This window comes from Thunnus thynnus, chromosome 18, assembly GCF_963924715.1.
Source record: "Thunnus thynnus chromosome 18, fThuThy2.1, whole genome shotgun sequence".
In the NCBI taxonomy this organism is placed as follows: domain Eukaryota; kingdom Metazoa; phylum Chordata; class Actinopteri; order Scombriformes; family Scombridae; genus Thunnus; species Thunnus thynnus.
Window position 1 is genome coordinate 23,597,136 of NC_089534.1, and position 19,649 is coordinate 23,616,784.

General features: G+C 38.3%; 2 protein-coding genes across 3 annotated transcripts in view; one reads left to right on the forward strand and one right to left on the reverse strand.

Annotated features, from left to right (window-relative positions):
* Window positions 1-17,276, forward strand: part of esr2a (estrogen receptor 2a) — a 56,558-nt gene extending 39,282 nt beyond the window's left edge. For both annotated transcript variants that reach the window (XM_067572098.1, XM_067572097.1), the window contains exons 2-9: window positions 1,264-2,168; window positions 2,487-2,653; window positions 5,425-5,541; window positions 6,428-6,733; window positions 9,594-9,732; window positions 11,919-12,052; window positions 14,089-14,272; window positions 14,451-17,276. In XM_067572098.1, coding sequence (XP_067428199.1) covers window positions 1,759-2,168; window positions 2,487-2,653; window positions 5,425-5,541; window positions 6,428-6,733; window positions 9,594-9,732; window positions 11,919-12,052; window positions 14,089-14,272; window positions 14,451-14,673 — 1,680 coding nt within the window. In that variant the 5' untranslated portion in view covers window positions 1,264-1,758 and the 3' untranslated portion in view covers window positions 14,674-17,276. The remainder of the gene's footprint in view (window positions 1-1,263; window positions 2,169-2,486; window positions 2,654-5,424; window positions 5,542-6,427; window positions 6,734-9,593; window positions 9,733-11,918; window positions 12,053-14,088; window positions 14,273-14,450) is intronic.
* A 714-nt stretch (window positions 17,277-17,990) lies between these two features.
* Window positions 17,991-19,649, reverse strand: part of LOC137169912 (nesprin-2-like) — a 90,004-nt gene continuing 88,345 nt past the window's right edge. Inside the window, exons 110-111 of the mRNA XM_067573340.1 lie at window positions 19,506-19,600; window positions 17,991-19,250 (exon numbers count right to left, since the gene is read on the reverse strand). Coding sequence (XP_067429441.1) covers window positions 19,040-19,250; window positions 19,506-19,600 — 306 coding nt within the window. The 3' untranslated portion in view covers window positions 17,991-19,039. The remainder of the gene's footprint in view (window positions 19,251-19,505; window positions 19,601-19,649) is intronic.

The following is a 19,649-nucleotide window of genomic DNA, read 5'->3' on the forward strand; positions in this document are numbered from 1 at the left end:
AGACTTAAACTGCTGCTACGGATTACTGAGTTTTGTTGGCCAGCCAAACCAAGATTCTCAGCAATTTGGCAAGGTTAATTAAGATTAATCAGTTTTTTCTTTGGCTAAAGTAATGACTTCCAGAAGTGAGCTTTATGCCAGAAAGGGACGGAGAATGTGTACCAACTCTAACTGAAGACAGACTCCTGCCACCCAGGAATCATTAACTCTGCCAGATTTGCTATATCAGATGTTGTAAAAGTAAACTAACATGTCTTTGGACTGTACTGGGTTGGTCTGTGTGTGTGTGTGTGTGTTGTATTTATTGATCTACCTGCTGTCTCTGTTTATAGTACATTAGCAATCCTATTTCCTCATGTCATTGTTTTTAGATAATGCATGTGAAATTCCACCTTGCAGTGATAATAATTTAGTCAAACTCAAGCCTGGATTTTCACATTCAGCTTCTCTAGTTCACATACCTGAATTATTACCTTAATCAGTTTGAATCCATATCATTAAATTACATGGAAAATAATCATTATGCAAAATATAACAGGGAAAGTGTACACTATTAGACCTGAAAGTTTCTAAAGGTTTTTGACCTTTGATTACAGTGACCCCAACAAAATAGTCAACTGTATTTGTAAAAACTAGTGTGCCAGAAACTTATTTTAGCTTTTAGCTGAGGATCACTGATGGTCATGAATGTGAGTTTCCTGATGTGTTGTATGGAGAAGACCTGAGCAAAAGAATTATAAAGAACAATATAGAAAATGATGGAAGAATTGAGTGAATAATAAAAATTCTTACAGTGCATGAACAAATATTTTTGTGTTAATTTTTAACTGTAAATAATAAAGAAAATAGTATTTACTAATATATAGTTCAAAATCAGATTTTTAAAAAATTAAATTACTTTTAGTGACTCACTGACATCACTGTGGTAATTTCATGACAGAATCAAACTTTTGACATTCATCTACAGCACCCTCATTTGGCCAATCAGAGTCATTTTTGTTAAAGTTTGAAGTTCCGTCTAAATTATTGGCAAAGACATTACCTGAGATGTTGCATTTGGACAGAGAAAAGGACAGTCTCATAGAGATAGCAGAACACATTTGATGAAAGTATCAAAGGCACAAAAATCTGAATTGAAATTACACGTCACATCAGCAACAATTAATTGCAACATTTATGTTTAATTCTGCACACAGTCCCTTACAAATAAATATTTTCCTTCAGTTTTTTTCCCTTAAATTCATGCATTTCTTTATGTTCCAGGGAAAAGGTCAACCACACATCTCTGACTGGGTCCATGTGCTGCCAACTAAAGATGTGAGACTCATGGCTGGGCCGAGACTGTGCACTGAACATCTTCTCTTCTCTGCCGTAGACAGACTGCTGTCTTGTGATCACTGCCCTCTGGGTTTTTTCACAAAATCGACCCCTTCTTCTCATCATGCTATGTGATACGTGCCAACACTGGCATTTCATAGTGAGCAGGGTCAAAACAGAGGGAGGCATCCATCAGTCTGAGAATTTACCATGTGAGCTCATGAGTAACGTTAAACTATCCTGGCCTGTGTAGGTACATCTGCTGGTGTTTATTATATTCTAGGCCAGTTTAAAAAAAAAATAATAATAAAATCAAAATCCAGTGCTTGCAGATAATGACATTAAAATAGTGAACTTGATACAAAGGGAAAACATATATCTCCTTTATTCTCTGTCAGTGATGTAGTAAATCTAGTGATAGTGAGACCGTCTGTAGTTGTGATGGCTGCTGCCTCCTCTCCAGAGATGGATCAGCCCCTCTTGCAGCTCCAGGAGGTGGACTCTAGTCGGGTTGGCAGTCGTGTCCTCTCCCCCATCCTCAGCTCCTCCTCTCCCGGCCTGTCCCTTGAAACCAGCCAGCCCATCTGCATCCCCTCCCCTTACACTGAACTCGGCCACGACTTTACCACCATACCTTTCTACAGTCCAGCTATCTTCAGCTATGCTGGTCCGGGCATTTCAGACTGCCCCTCCGTGCATCAGTCACTAAGACCTTCATTATTCTGGTCCGGCCCTGGCCACGTGGGCCCACCCATACCCCTGCACCACTCCCCGGCTCGCCCTCAGCATGGTCAGCCAATCCAGAGTCCGTGGATGGAGCTGTCACCACGGGACAGTTTCTTAACAACCAGGTGGGACAGTGCATCCATTCCTGGCCCTGATATACTGTTTTAACAGTTCATTACGTAAACTCACAAGTCAGTCGGCACCATAGCATTTTTAAAAATTTGAAATCTGATATTAATGATATGATATTAATCATGAAGAATTGCTTTTGTCTTGTAATGACTTCATAATCAGTCTTTTGCTGTCTCTCTAGTTGTGTACCTTCTTAACAAAGGCTGCAAGTAGGCCAAAATATTCTGTAATCATACTGATGTGGTAATAATTTAATAATAATAATGCCACACACATTACACTTACACTTACTGACTTTCCTTATCTGATAGCAAGAGTGTGAGGAGGCGTTCCCAGGAGAGCGAGGAGGGCGTGGTGTCGTCAGGTGGGAAGGCAGACCTCCACTTCTGTGCTGTGTGTCACGACTACGCTTCGGGCTACCATTATGGCGTCTGGTCATGTGAGGGTTGTAAGGCCTTCTTCAAGAGGAGCATTCAAGGTGAGACACAGAAACACAATCTGTACTTTACAGTATGATGAAGCTCTTCACGTTGGTTTTTTGTCAACCCCCAGAGGTGTTGATTAAACTTATTTTAAGGCCGTAGTGCTTTTTCCCAATAAATGTCAGTGTCTTTTTGAGTTTTGAGATGGCAATGTTGGTCTGTCAGTCAGCCCATATCTTTGGTTCAGACTGAAATATCTCAACTACTGCATGGGTTGCCTGGAAATTTTGTAAAGACATTCATGATTCCCAGAGGATGAATCCTACTGATGTTGGTGCTCCCCTGACTTTTCCTGTAGCGACACCATGAAGCTGACATGTTTGGTTTTCAGTGAAATGTGTAAAAAGCTATTGAATGGATTACCATGAAATTTGGTATAAACACTGATGTTCCCCTCAGAATGAAATGTAATGACTTTAGAGATCCCTGAACTTTTTGTCTATCGCCATAGTTAGATCAGAATTTCAACTTCTCCAATACATTGGTTTATGCCTGCAAAACCATGACATTGCCATTAGCCTCAGCTGTACTTTGTGGTTAGTGCTAATTAACATATGTTAGCATGCTAACATGCTAAACTAAGATGGTGAATATGGTAAACATATCTCGTAAATATCACCATTGTAGCATTGTCATTGTTAGCATGTTAGCATTTAGCTCAAAGTGCAGCCTAACAAAACTGCTAACATAGATTCTCAAACTAGGATAGTCTGAAACACTTTTCTGGTGACATTTTAACATGTGTTTGAATTTTTTTTTATTATTATTATTTCTTTTGTGTGACATTTACTGTAGCTGAATGCCAGTCGTTTGAACTGTAGTTTCGTCAGATGTGTAAACCTTCACAGACAGTGTTACTAGCATTTTCAGCACAGTAAGAGGTGGGGAGGAATTGAAATGGTCCCAAAAGAAAAAAAAATATGAGCTTGTCATCAGTGCCCTTTAGCAGGTGCTTATTTTGCAGTAAGCCAGCGGTAAGCTCTAGTTTCAGGAGGAACATGTCTCATAATCTACACATCTGTTGGACTTCTGGTTGAGGCAGCGCCATGTGAAGACTTGTGAAAGGCCAGGCGTTTCACCAGAACATTTTTTTACATGTAACCGCTCTACAGCCATTTAGTCACAATTTCCGTCTGAGTGAGGATATCTGAAATAATTTTGGGAATGAGACTACAACACAATAATCCTAATATGCCTGACACATGTAGCAAAACACATGATGCTAGCGCAACAACATGTAGCTTGGACACTACTGAAACAAGCTAGCAGAGACTGGTGAAGGGGCTATTCTCCGCGAAATAAGAGGATTGAAAACAGAGCTTCCTTTGAAAATTGACGAGAAAGCAGAAACCCATGCCATTGAAATCAGAAAAAGAAGGAGAACAGCTGAAGGAGGGATTCAAAAATGCAGTGGAGCAATTAGGCACCAAGGTTACCACTTTGGAGGTTTGTGTGGCCTCTTTGGAAGAGGCAGAAAGCAGTCATACCAATGTCACTACCACCCTGCAACAAGAGGTAAACCCAGCTGAAATGAGATGTTGCTCATTTGTAATAGAAGAACAAGGATTTGGAAGTGAGGTCTCGACGATATAATCTGCACAAAATGGGTGTGAAGAAGAGACGGGAGGATGGAAAAAATATTCCAGCATACGTGGCGCCGTTACTGAAAGAGTTGCTGGGACTGGTATTAGACTAGTATTAGTCTAGGCACACTGTACTCTGAGGGAGAGGCCAAGAGACAACCAGCCAGCCTTTGTGGAGCATTTGTGGTGACATGCCACTACTTCCAAGAATGAGAACTACTGATGAAAAAGGCTATACAGAAGAAAGACATTGTCTCTCCTGATGAAGACAAGATCCACATCCAACCTGACTTCACCCAGAAAGTCAGCTGGCAGCAGACTGTGTTCATTGAAGTATGAGGGATGCTTAGACGCTGGGAAGGGATACAATAAGGATTGTTCTACCCGGCAGAGTTGAGGATTAAAATGAAAGATGGACTGAGATGGAGTTTCAGAGACCCTAAACTAGCCAAGATGTTTGTGGAGAAGAACTGGACACCACAGACATAGCAAGATTATGGGTCCTGAACAAAAAATATGACCCAATTTCTGGAACGCTGAAATTAGCCATTTACACAGAGCAAGGCGGACAGTAGGTCGACTATAATGGACCTTACATACTTCAATTGTTAGTGGTATTTTTGCTGACTAGATGCCTTCATTTCTACACTACAAGTAAAAATCATCTGTATCAACATAAAGGTGGTTCTAGAGCTTTTGGTTTGGTCCGGTGCATGTCGGTATTTCAGATTTCTTAATGATAGTCTTAATATGTTTTGAGTTTCGAAGGGGTCCTAACTATTTGTGAACTGCCTATAGTTTACGGATCACCGAGAAGGGCAATGGTAACGCTAACAAGATTTAAATGTTTCAATTTAAGAAGTTGCAGCTACAGTTTAACTTATTAATACTGGTCACATATGTGTCCCCTTCCTTCAAATCCCATCTTTCAGGGAGCCAATGTGGTATTTGCGCGTTGGGCTTAGTGTGTTTTGTCGAGCTGTGACATTGATTGTTATGATTTGTGTCATGTTGTGACGAGTAAATGGATATGTTGGAAAAGTTGGAAAAATATTACAAATCTGTTGGATCCTCAGCCTTTCTTCATTTGTGTATTACAAAGTTTTCTTCCATTTTCTCTATCAGTTTCCCACTAATTCTTCTTCTTTTCTTTCATTATTCAATTCTTTTCTTCTTTATTTCAGGACACAATGACTACATCTGCCCAGCAACAAATCAGTGCACTATAGACAAGAACCGTCGTAAGAGCTGCCAGGCGTGCCGCCTTCGCAAGTGCTACGAAGTTGGCATGACCAAGTGTGGTTAGTGTTGTTTTATTGTCCTATTTATAATCTTCTCTTCCCATCTGATGCTTTTGCTTTTCCTTCTGCTCCCAACTGTAACCAGACAACATATCTCCTTTACTGACATGATTTTAAAAATTTTTTAGTCAGTATGGTTTGTTTTCTTTTATACTACAGCCAAACATAGTATTTCCCATCATGATTTTTAAATTTCTTGCGCATTATAGTCTATTTAATCAAAATATGTATACATCTTTTGCAATATTTCGATTAAATGTCTAATGTATGGCAGAGGTTCCTGTCCCACTGACTACTGTATATGCAGTTGGGTAACCTTGCCTCATGGAGCACTTAGAATAATTCATGTATTATTTAAAGAAACTAATAATTGCTCTAGGTTTTCATTTTCCTGCACTTTTCTAAATGCTAAATACGATTCCATCCTGAGAAGACACACATTTTGGAAGAAACTGTGAATCTGAATATGATTTTGGTCATGTAGAGATTGTTTTTAATAAAAAACTCGCATAAATCAGGTTTTGGTCACTACTGTAGTTTCTCTGGTATTTTTCCTACTTTTTATACCCAGAGTAATATGATCCCATTTGATCCAATTTTAACAGCTATGCGTGGTTGTTATTCTCTAAAACATCTGTTCAACAGCTGTTTGAAGTGGCGGAAACTGCTGTTAGCTGTAGGGGATTATAGGTGACACATACTGCATTTGTTTTATTTTTCAAATTGTATTTTAGTATGATAATTAATTTAAAGTGTGTAGTATTTGCCTGTGATCATGTGTGAAAAGAAGTTAAAACATTGATAACAAAACAACAGCCATATTTCACAAAAAATTTAGAGGCAAATGTATGTTTTTTCAGTTCACGTCTGGTTTTCTTTGTTTCAGGTATGCGTAAAGAGCGTGGAAACAGGAACCAACAGATGAGGCAAGTGACCCGCTTGTCCTCACAGGGCAGAGCAAACGGACCAAAGGCGTCAACCAGACCAGCAGCAGGGTTGTTAATTGAGCCCCAACCTGTTGCATTGACCCCAGAGCAGCTGATTGAGCGAATAATGGAGGCGGAGCCACCAGAGATCTACCTCATGAGTGACATGAAGAGGCCACTGACCGAAGCTGACGTCATGATGTCTCTCACCAACCTGGCTGATAAGGAGCTGGTTCACATGATCAGCTGGGCCAAGAAGATTCCTGGTGTGTGTGTGTTGTGGTTTTCATTGATCCTTTTAATGCTTGAAAGAAAATTATTTGTATTTATGGTGTAAGACTTCATTTCAGTGACACCTTTTTTATGCTTCATGCGTCACAGGGCTTCAGACAACTTTTTAACAAGTTGTGATATTTACATAACATGATTTTCAACCTTTGTGCCTTACAAAGTCTAGACATCCGCTGTTCTCGTTCTTACGCTGTCAATTCATTCAGTGGTTTGAGTTTCACATCTTTCATACAGCAACAATGTGTTGAGTAGTGAGTATAGTTAACTGTTGTGTCTCCTTCTCTCATTAAGTCCTCCAGTAATTGATTGTTTTTGAACACCAATCTTTTTATTGGTTTCTCCTCAATTCTCAACTCTCACATGATTACTTTGTGCCTTTAAAATAATGATTTTAAAGGAATAATTTGACATTTAGGGATAAAAGCAAATTTGCTTACTACTGAGACTGGCGTCTGGTCATGTTGATTGATACAACTCACATTTGTATGCTAAACATGGAGCTAGAGCTGAAGTTAAAGTTAAAAAAGTTAAGAAATACGCCTACCAACACCTCTAATCCTCGTTAATTAACATGTTGTATGTTGTTTATTTAACTCGTATGCAAACAGAAATCTAGAAACAACTAATTGTGGTTTTACAGGGAACGGCAGGGCACAGAGATCAGTGGATCTGATGAAATAGTTACAGCACGTTACTTCCTGTAAAACCACAACTTGTCATTTTTACATTTGTTTGCACAGGCATTAAATAAACAATGTGTAAATTACTAAACATTAGAGGTGCTGATAGGTGTATTAACTGTGGACATAGAGAGTAGTATGTATCTTCAAGTCTAACTCTGGGCAAGAAAGCATATAAGGGTATTTCTCAAAGTGTTCAACTATTCCTTTTGAGTTTTTTTGCTTTGATGATTACATTCAAGTCACAGAGAAAAGCTTAATGGTGGAAAAGAAAACAAAAAAAAACATATTTCATGCATCAAGATAAAATTGCTTTTATATAATAATGTTTTGCACATTCCTGCAGAGCAGCTCAATCATCTAAGCACTTGAGTTAATGGTTTATATTGACCAGACAGCTGCTCATATGCTTTATTTAGCATATGAGCCTCAATACTGCACAACTGAGTAGAAGTGTAGGAATTGGAAGTGGACAATTATCTGTTACGTAACTATTATTAGAGCATGTCTGTGTTTATGAGACATGCTGATTGATTCAGACTGCTTCTCTGCACAACATGAAAGCTTTGAACAAATGTGGCAGAGTGACTCCTGCCTACATTTACACCAATTAAAGTTGTGGCCTGAAAAACTGAAGCCCACCCTCTTCTGCTTTAGACAGACGTTATGACACAGACACTTTTACCTAACCCTAAAGTTACATGTTTGTCACTCGTAGCCAGGTTAACATCAGATTACAAGTCAGACTATACTTGTCAGTGACAGCGTCTGTGTAGTAGGTCTAACACAAACAAAACATGCACAGGATCTCTCCAGTACAAATGCCCCCTGTGCCTGTGTAACATCAAGAGCAAAGTCAAAAAATGTCCTGCACCAGTCAACATGTTTTCAACAGGACACTAGTATTGCAAGCTACACTGCCACTCACATACCTCAAAAAACTTCACCTCTAATTATCAGATTTATGCATGAAATGAATAAAACTCTGTAGACATATCACTACGGTTACACTTGTGACGTTGACTTACTTTAAACAAGTTTATTAAAAACACCAAAAGAATATGAAGAAACGTATAAAAGAGGAAGTGAAGCTCAGTGAAGTGCAAAATAAAACAGTTGTTAACTTTGTAGGAAAATGTATGTATTCTACAGTAGAATAAATGACTCCCATAAAATATACTAACAGCACTTCAGGAAATGTAAAGAAAGAAAAGTGGGACATATAACACCAAAAGTGCTTATCTGTGTTCTTCAAATAGAAGTCTCCTAATACACACTACTATATCTACAGTACACAGACAGATAATTCTGTTCTTAACCTGTTGTAACCTGCTTCTGAACAACAAACAACATTATAAGTGGGTTAGAATTAGGTCTGCAACTAATGATTGTCATGTTCATCATCAATTATTTTTTTTAAATGAGTAGTTTAGTCTGAAAAGTGTGCCCATCACAAGTTACGTCTACATATTGATTGTTTTGTCAGACCAATCATTTTAAAAGCAGCAACTTGTCACATTTTGAGAAGCTGGAAGCAACACATTTTATAGCATTTTGCATGATAAAGTATTTGAGGAATGATTAATTGATTATTAAGTTATTAAACATCCTGCAAGTCCAGTCAGCACTTGTTCAAATAATCTGTGACTTCATATCCTCACTGTCAGAATAAGCTGCCTGGCAGCCACTGATCACAACCTGCTGTTTGAGTAAAATATAGACATACTGTGCAGTAATGTTCAGCCGCTGACAGCACTTTCCTGGACTTGTTTTGTAGTCATCCATTAAGCCAGTGCTGTGTTTTTTCCACAACATGTAGCCTTGCTTATCTCAGTCTCAAATGGAAGCCACATTAATCCAGTACCAAAATACACATTTCTAAGGAACCTCTATAGAGATTTTTAGGGGTTTTAGTATTGTTTAATGATCTTTATTTTTCTCCTTGTATGAGCGTGTCTCTATGCTGCTGCTGCTGCTGCTGCTGCTGCTGTTTACTACTTGTTCTGCATTGTGATCTTCTGCTGCAGCCTAATTGCCCTTTGGGATTTTATTAAGGACTGAACTGAACTTATTACCTTGCTCCTTTCAGGTTGTTGTTGTCTCTGCTCAGTATTACAGGCAGCTCATCATTACAGTATGTGTCTGATTTCCTCAGGGTTTATAGAGCTCAGTCTCATGGACCAGGTGCACCTGCTGGAGTGCTGCTGGCTGGAGGTGCTGATGATCGGACTGATGTGGAGATCAGTGGACCATCCGGGGAAACTCATCTTCTCCCCTGACCTCAGTCTGAGCAGGTACCACCACCCAACTCTCACACCTCTGTATCACCTGCATAATTAAAGGAACAGTTTGCAAGTATTATTTTGCTTGTCAATCTTGAATGTTACTTACATTTATAGAAGAAAAACCATTTCATATACAAAATGATGCTTTTGTGGTTCAAGTAGAATAAAACTTTTTTTTCCAGCAGTCCTATCATACACAGCATTTTTTTGTGAATGTTGTGTTCAGAGATCTAAAAACACAAGTCACTTTTACCAACCATGGACCACCTCTCACACTAATGGTGTGATGCTTGCTTTGCTATCACACACTACAAACTACAATCATATCACTTTATCTTCTTGTATTGCAAAACTTTCTCATTATTTATCTCATTAAAACAAACTTTTCTCATTATAACATGAAAAGATTTATAACAAGCAACTTCCATATGTTGTTTAAATAAGAAAAAGATTCACTCAGTGCATAAAGAGACGATATTGTGGCCTACATCGGCCAGAAAAAAGTGAAAATACACTAGTTTTGATGCGTTGATTTTGTGAAATAATTTTTGTGATATACAAGATAAAGTGGTGTGTTGTTATACTGTAACAAGAAACATTTCTTGTTAAAAAGGAATAATTTAGTATCTAGTAATAATGAGAAAAGTATATCATTATAACATAAACTATCTTGTTATAATGTGAAAGCGATCTCACAATAACCTGAATAGGATTGTGTCATGATGACCCTGATGAAGGCCACAAGCTGAAACGCGACGGTCAACTAATAAAGTGGTTCTTCATACTACAAGTGTTGCTGGAGTTCTCATCTCTCTTGTGTTATAATGAGAAAAGTTTCTTGTTATAACACAAAAGTCTGGACCCTCACATGGGGGCTCGGCATTATTGAGGTTGACATTTTCTTCTAGTGCGAACAAAAATGAAGCTTTTCTTTTAGATCCTCTTTTCGGCACACCCTCAAAAGCCTCTCAATAAACTCCAACATGTCCAAAACTCCCCCTCACTCTGTCTCGCTCTTGTGACCGCATTGCATCAATTCTACATGACCTTCACTGTCTCCCCCTCCCACAACGCATCCGATTCAAAATCCTCATAACTTACACAAAGCCCTCCACAACAGGACCTCCTCCATTATTACATCCCTGCATGGAACCTCCGTTCAGCCGATTCTAACCTCCTTTCCCTCCCCCAGAGGACCAGACACTAAACATAGGGCGGCCCTCCCCACTTTTAAAAAAGCTTTCAAAACTCACCTCTATAAAGCTGCTTTCAACAAACACTCAGCTCTTAGTCTGTTATGAGTCTGTCTTTCCACTTGTTGTAACTTTTTGCCAATTCATTTATTTATGTAAAGTGTCTTTGAGTGCCTTTTTTAAAGGCGCTATATAAATAAAATGTAGTATTATTGTTATTAGATTTGAATTGAAAGTCTAACTGTGTACAATCTTTTTAGGATCCCAGACTCTTAAAATAACTCCAGCTCCAATGTATAAAACAATCTATCCCATGTGCTGCACTGTGCAAGGCCCGCATAACCTGATTTGGACGACGCTGGTATTAAATAACAAAGATGTAGCTTCAGTTCCTCAGTTCTTCAGTTAATCCTGTCCATTATTTATTGCCTTAGTACTCTAAGTATAAATTTCTTGTTGAATATAAAATATCTTCAACTAACCTTCAGAAAAATAACACTTGAACAGTATTCATTAGTCTTCTTTTGGGTTTTTTTGTACAGTTTCTCCTTTAGAATGTAGAGGCCTTCACCTGCAGTATTTTAATCACAGAGAAAAAGAGAGACGAAGGTATCTCCTCCGCACCAAACTGAATATAACTGCCCAAATCTCCACTTACATGGTTACAACAAAAGATAGGGGCTGAATCAGCTGCTTCAAACATTGAAACAAGGAGTCCTGTCTGTACTGAGGCCAGGACATCCCAGCGAGGACATGACTAGAGCGAATTCCTGAACATTATGTAAAATCACACTTATCTCCGGCTGTGAAATCTCTCTGTTGCAGCGCATTGTTCGCTTCGGAAAGAGAATGCTTTGAATTTACGAGCTTTTTTTTTTCCAATCAAACCTGCCAGTAAGATAACTCACCATGCAGAGTTAGAGTCATGACTTCTGCTCAGTTGGGCTATTAAATAAGCAGGAGGTATAAATAACTGGTAGTGTTTGTGTCTTTGTATGGTAGAGAAGAGGGGTGCACTGTTCAGGGCTTCTTGGAGATCTTTGATATGCTGTTAGCTGCCACGTCCAGGGTGAGAGAGCTCAAGCTGCAGAGGGAGGAGTACGTCTGCCTCAAGGCCATGATCCTCCTTAACTCCAGTGAGTGTACACCCACCCACCCCCCACACATACACACCCACCCACCCAAACACACACACACACATGCTCATACACTTTTATTTGCTCTGTGTGTTCATCCTGTGTCCTCTATGTGTGTGTGTGTGTTGGTGAGAGAGTGTATGTATGTGTGTGATGCTCCGGTGTTTGATTGGTGTCTCAGCATGTAATCCTATCTCCATGTGAGTCTGCACAGGGTTGGCAAGGGGACCAGCTAAATAACTTACCGGTGAAAACCCCTAATGGGAACACTGTGTATAGTTTGAGGCCGTGCTCTCATTGGTTCTGCTGAATGCTCTGAGTAACAGGCTGTACCTGTTTAAGACAAACAGGGTCGGAGCCTCTCTGGCGAGCAGTTTCACCGGGTAGTTATTAATGTCTCACTAATGTTTCTGTTTTCTTTGACTGTGCTGGTGGAGGCAATTAAAAACAAGGGCCATGGTTTTCACACCATCTCTTCCTCCTCAGCTTTTGTCTGTTTTGTGTAGAAGCAGGATGCAAAAATGGATTTGAAAGGTTGAAGCTGTTTAAATTTTCACACCCAGAATGTAAAAATTAGACACATTCATGAAAAATTGGCCACTCAGACCTAAATAACCTCTTGAAGAAAAATAATGTAATTTTGTATTTTTAAAGAACGATTCAAGGTCTTCAAGGTTTCCCACTGACTGTAGTCTTATTTGGAACATCTAGTAGCCATTGACTGAATAAGACACCACAAAATTTGATCAATATTAATACTGAAACATTTTAATAAAAGCAGCTTATGTACTTTCATGTAGGGGAGACGTATGCTCGAGTTCAGTGCATTATTCTATATATCTTGTGTCCAACTGTTAAACTGCTGAAAACTACAAATATTCATAGATTCTGAATTTTGTTAATGAGAGAAGAGGAGTAGATGTAATTTTAAGAATTTTTAATTAGTTAAATGTACCTTTTTTGTGGAAAAACTAAATCAGACGGTATTATTCTATGCAGCATATTTTTATAACATGTCTTAAAACATGTCTGGAGAGGGTCTTCAAGAATTTCTGTTTACTGTTCTCTTACATATGAAGTCACTTTTTAGGGATAAATTAATATTTATTGTGTGCTTTGCTAGCAGCACTGAGGCAAAGAGCTTCTGCATGAAGACAAAAATGCTCATAAGTGTTGATGAGGCCAGAATGTGTTCTTACGTGAGACAGATCTTTTTTTATATCGATCCTATTTTTGCTAGTATTGATATTCAAAATAAATGAAATTTTAAGTTTCAACTGTACTCATCAACCTGCCCATTTCTAGTAGTCCTTTAGTTTCACACAAATTTAGCCAAAGGTTCACATAGAGAGGGATATAACTCTTTTATAACAACAGACAGAAGAGGCAAGTTCAGGCAGAGTGTTTAGTCTGTTAAACTGAAATGTTCTTTTGTTTGTCCACACAAAATTGAGAGGTAGTGACATTTCTGATTCTTTGTTGGCATCAAAACTCAATAACAGCCTTTCCTCTGAGTGTTCAGTAACTGTGATGCTGTTCTAACTGGAAACTCACTTCACTGTAAAATGAATCCAGTAATTGCATTTTGCAGACTTTCATCAAGATTTTCCAAGAACATCTGCACCTCCTTTTGATATTTTGTCACTGCTTGTAGACACAATGTTAAATTACCGTTTAACATGAATGTTTCAAGGAATAGTTACAATTCTCTGCAGTAATGTTGGAAGTCTTTCTTTATTCACAGCCTGTCATGTCACAGTCAAAGGCTAGATACCCTCATCAGCAATACAGAAACTAAAATGTGGTTTAAATTTGGTGCCATCCTGTTAAGTTGGAGAAACTTGTGATATCAATATATTTATTCCTTTAAAAACCAACCCAGTGCAAGGTGGAAAATAGCAAATGCATATCTCGCAATGTCAAAAGTTAAGTAAAAGTAAAAAAAAGTGAAAATGCAGGAAACATAACAGTAGGACACAGAGCAGATTGCCTCTTTGTGTGACAGAATGTGTTTGTCTCTGTGTGTGTTTTACCAGGCATGTGCCTCAGCTTTTCAGAGGGCAGCGAGGAGCTGCAGAGTCGCTCCAAGTTACTGCGTCTTCTGGACGCTGTAACGGACGCTCTGGTGTTGGCCATCGCCAAAACTGGCCTCACTTTCCGCCAACAGTACACCCGGCTCGCCCACCTGCTCATGCTGCTGTCACACATCCGCCATGCCAGGTAAGAGAAAATATGTTTAAATGTTCACTTGGAACATGAATATGTTGGAAATATACTGATTTTGTAGCCCCATTAATATACAATTATGCTCATATGGGACACATGACTGACCTCATTATGCTCACTGCTGTGCCACAGAAACCAGCCTCATCTGTTATTCTTTCCTCTCAATATGCAGTAACAAGGGCATGGACCATCTCCACTGCATGAAAATGAGGAACATGGTGCCTTTGTACGACCTGTTGCTGGAGATGTTGGATGCCCACATCATGCACAGCTCTCGTCTGCCTGGCCATGCTCCCGAGCCTGTGGACCAGAAGGTTCCCGCTCGGCCTCACAGCTCTGGTAGCGGCCCCTCAAATACCTGGACTCCCAGCAGCACCGGAGGTGAACTCCAGTAGTCAGCAGGTCACCTCTTTGCTTTCACATGAATCCACATACAATGAATTTTTACCGCTTTGCACAAAACTAGGTCAAAAGACTGATGAGGTGTTTTACTGGAACAACCTGCAGGACGCTGAACTCTGTGATCTCTCATTGGTGAATCTTAAACATTCAATCACTGTGCACAATTGATGAAGTTTTCAAATGTTTTAAGTTAAAGTTAAAACTCTGCAGACTGTCCAAACTTGCAGTATTCATTGCCTTAACGCCACATATTGAAACAGCAGAGTGAACAAATTGTTTCCTTAATTTAGGCAGTTGCATCAGTACTTGCTTACATCTACATGTAATATGTTACTGCTATGATTTTTCTTGGGAATTGGCAGCCAATTTCATATCATGAAAACACAAAAACAGTTTCAGTAATCATGGCAGGCGACTGGTTACGGAACCTGAGATGTTGCTACCAGAGATGATAAAATGAGAACTACATAATAACAGCAAGTAACAACAACGCATAATTACATAAACAACAGCTTTCTTAGTATCTGATCACAGTTCTTGCAGTTGTGCCAAAAATGTCCCGCTGAACCTACCATCCTGGAGGTTTAATTAGAGATGGATTTCAGTAACAAGTTTGATTTTGGCAAAATAGCTGGATTCATTAAGCTCTGAATCTTTTATCGTACTTTCTCTCTTTCCTCTTTCTTTTATTAGCAAAGAGTAATAGAAAACCAGTACTAACCAGTAGAAATCAGTGCTGGTTATAGCTTCATATTTACCGTACAGACATGAGTGTAATCTTTTCATTTAATTCTCAGCAAGAAAGCAAATAAGTATATGCCCAAAATGTGAAACTTTTGTTGAACTATATGAATACAATAATGACATAAACCATGACAGAAGACTGTATCCATGGCTACGATATGGGAGCAGTTGCTAGTTGCTAAATGTGGACCTGCAACAATTAGTTGATGGACAGAAAATTAATTGGCAACTATTTTACATTAACATTTAAATAACATTTATATATGCTAACAATATTGTTATTTATCTTATCTAGAATGACAAGATGATCAATTACTATAGTAGTAGATACAATTCAGTTTAAAAAATGGACATAAAAGCCCAGTTTTATGTCTCTGTGGGAAAAGTTATTGAGCTAACCTGGAAGTTGTCTCTAGGAACACTGTATAATTTTCTTCTGTAATATCAAAACAGAAAATTGGAAACATCTCGTCACTGTTGCAACCAGTCGGTCAGAAATTAAACACATCTACTGAATTGTGTTGAGTTAGCTTACTTGGATTTTAAAAAATGTTGTCAGCTATTTACAACTGTTGTTACATCATGGCAGATCTCCAGTTGACCACTAGAGGACACTTTACATCACCTACTTTATACCTGTTGGACTTCTCTACATGACTGTCACTGTCTTGTCTTGACTTTCTTAAGGATATCTTACTTGTTTTCTGTGAAGTATCATAACCACTATTGCTTTTGCACTTATACCTGTCAAATTTATCTTGAGGAAAAAGAAAAGACTATTTTTGTATCGTAGCACTTGCTACAGTAGCTATTAGGGATGGGAAGATCCACCAATTTGAATCGGCGTACTGGCATAAATGTTCACGATGCCATTGCCTCGATCATCTTTGCATCTGTAAAATCCGATTTATCTTTATCTAATTATTAATAGAGGGCCTATGCCTTTATTAGTAGTTGTTTGGGTCACGGAACATATGCATGTAAACTGGAGACACAGACCACTACACCACAAAGGACTTGTGAAAGGCCTGTTAGTGAAAGGTCCAAGTGTTTTTTTAGAGGTCAAAAAGAAACAGCATAAATGAGATGCAGTACTATAGACACAAATATGTAAAGTAAAAAAGCCATTTTGCTTTATGCTTTATGCTTAAGAGATAAAATCAAACCGTACCATATTGAATTGCATAGCATCATTCTTTTGCATCGCGTCAAATCGCATCATATCACATTGAATCGCTTTGTGTTGAACCAGATTGTGTTGAATCGCACTGCATTGCAATATTGGTAAATCGTATCTTTCTTATCGCATCAGTAGTTGCTTCATATGTATCTTTTAATGTGTCAGATTGTTGGCAATGCATTGAGATGCGTATCACATCAGTGTCAGTGATGGTGCACATCCCTAGTAGCTATTGTGTGTATAGTTGTACTTCAGCTTTGACAATCAGGATCAAGATTTATGGTTGTGCACCATATGTTGACTTTGAAAATATCCTGTCTGAACTTCTGCACCAGGTCAGTCCTTCTGTCTGCCGCATGCTTTTCCTCCAGTCACACTCTCCATCACATACTGTATTATCACTGTGTACATGTGCCTACAGTGGCCTTTATGTTCCTAAGAGTCATACCTGGTTCATTTTCTGGTAATTACTTTAACAATGATGTGTAAAAAAGAGTAAAATTTTAAGTGACCATCAAGAACAGAGGAATCTTGATGTCGGCTCTTCGTCATTTTAAGATATAGCAAGTGGAGGAGCCAGTGCAGTTTCAGGCATTATCATTTGTTTTTGTCATATTTACCTGCTCTCTCTGGTTTACATCATAAAATAAAGCAAAAATTATTGTACAGATATGGGTGACAAATTTAATTGCGGTTTGTAAATGTCATTTTTAAAATCATGTGAAGTTCTCCTCTCTTTACTCATCCATTAAAATCCCCAACTTGACAGGAAACCAGCATTTATGTAGGTAACCTGTGCCTGATATACTAAAACCTAATATGATTATGGCTTAAGCATAATATGCATTAATTTTGGACACTAACATAAGATTGGGAGTATTGGGAAATGTGTGGATAGTAAACAAGAGTGCTCTCACCTTTATGTATCTTTCTAGTTGCCTGAATCTTCCAGTAGACTTGTTTTCAACATAAAAATAAAAGCCCAGTGGCCTCTCAAAAGTTAAAGTCTTCCTACCACCAATGAGAAAAACACAACTAATTGTGGTTTTACGGAGAATTGTGTTCTTTAACTGTTTCTTGGCAAACAACAGCCAGGTGAGGCACATCACAGAAGAACTGGGTGGATGGATTTATGTTTTTTTTGGGGGGGGGTTGTCAAGAAATAGTTAAACCATGTAACTTTCTCTAGAGTTTTGTGTACAGATAAAAACAAACTCAACATGTCAATTGGTGAGCTTTAGAGATACTGCTAAGTGTACTTTTGGGTTTTGAGTTTCTAACTCTCAGAAAGAAAACAAAATATTTCAAAAAATTCCAAAAAAAGGTAATTTCACCCAATTTGTTGCTGTGATATGAGGCAGAATGAAAGAAAATGCTCTTACCAAATGGAGTTTAAGACAATCCGTGTTTACTACCAGAAAATCAGAAGCATAAATCCACTTTTTGATGTCATAAATAACCATTATATTATCACAGTCTGTACATACAAGGAATCCTGCTAAATCTACAGTGTTTCAACAGTGCACCAGGAGGCATGGAAATGTCTACTTTAGGCAAAACATGTCTACAAAAATATGGATGTACAAGTTTATATATAAAACTGCCATAATTTTGCACTTGTTACAAATTACATTCAAATTAAACCAGTGTCTTCTGTCGTAAAAAATAAACTTTCTTTAGAATTCAGTCTAACATAAAAACAGATCAAGTTAGACAAAATGAAATGTCAACAGTTCATAAAATAACATACAATTAGGACCTTGGCAGGAGTGATATATGAATATAAAAATGTAAATGACAAGGACACACAGATTTCATCAGTGATTATGTGTAAATTTGTTGAGTAGAAACGAAGCAGTAGTTTGTTTAGTTTCCATCAAATGAAGCTTTTAGCACAAATTCAAGCAAGAAAAATATTCTGAATTTGTCGCTAACTTCTCTGTCAAGCATTACTCATCCTAGCTGAAGGATATTAAAACTATAATACCAGTTATTATACGTCTCTTTGCCGCCACTGAAGTTTTATCGCCACCTCATCCTTCCAACAGTGTCAAGACCCCATCTTTGATCTTGGGATCTTTCAAATGACTGCCGTGATTGATTTCTTGGATGGCGATGGAGATCTTTGCATTATTAAACTAAAATTTTTGTTCACGTGTGGGGTTTTGATTAAAAAGGCAGTGAAATGGGTGGTTTTGTTCATGAAATAAATACAATCTCTTCTAAGATTAAGATCAAATCTTTAAAAAAAAAAAGACACTTAAATACAATTTCTGGACTTTGGACTTTTTCATGTTTTAGAAGACAGTCGCTTCATAAGCTTAACATATTAATTTTACATGTTATATAGTTTATTCATGTGTTTCAATGTGACAAAAAGGTGGCATGTGTTCTATAAAAAAAAATTTAAAAAAATTCCCCCAAGTACATTACTATCAGGTGGGCGGCGGGCCGTTAGTGTAGCGTAGCATGGGGTAGAAAGACCAGGCGAAGTTATTGGTCACTGTGCAGCCGGGGTCGCTCTCTGACATGGGAATCAGGCAGGGGATGAGCAGGAGGAGCAGCAGGAGGAGGTGAAGAGGGAAGGCAGCACGAAGGACCCGGTAGAAGAAGGACCGAGGCGGAGATGGCGAGTCCCTCCCTTCTCTGCATGACACACAGGACAGATGCAAGAGGTTTATTACAGGAATACACAAAATATACTACGACGGTAAGTGTGTTATTGTGTGGTAAGTTTTCAAAAACAATCACTGATGAACATTAAAAAAAATTATTGTATAATACATGACAGTAGAGTTTGCAACATCTACTTTTTTTAGGCAACAAACAACAACTTTTCAACTAGCAATCGAGATTTAAAACCCAATTAAACAAATATTGACGTCTTTCTACAGTACATACCTTTCAGTGGAGGGATCTTTCTTTGAGTGTGTGGCCTCTTGAGAGGGATCTGCAGAGGCACTTTGACCTTGGACAGCTGATGCAGATTCACAATCCTGAATTAAAGACAAAAAAAACATTATATTTTTGTGCTTGCCAAAAGAA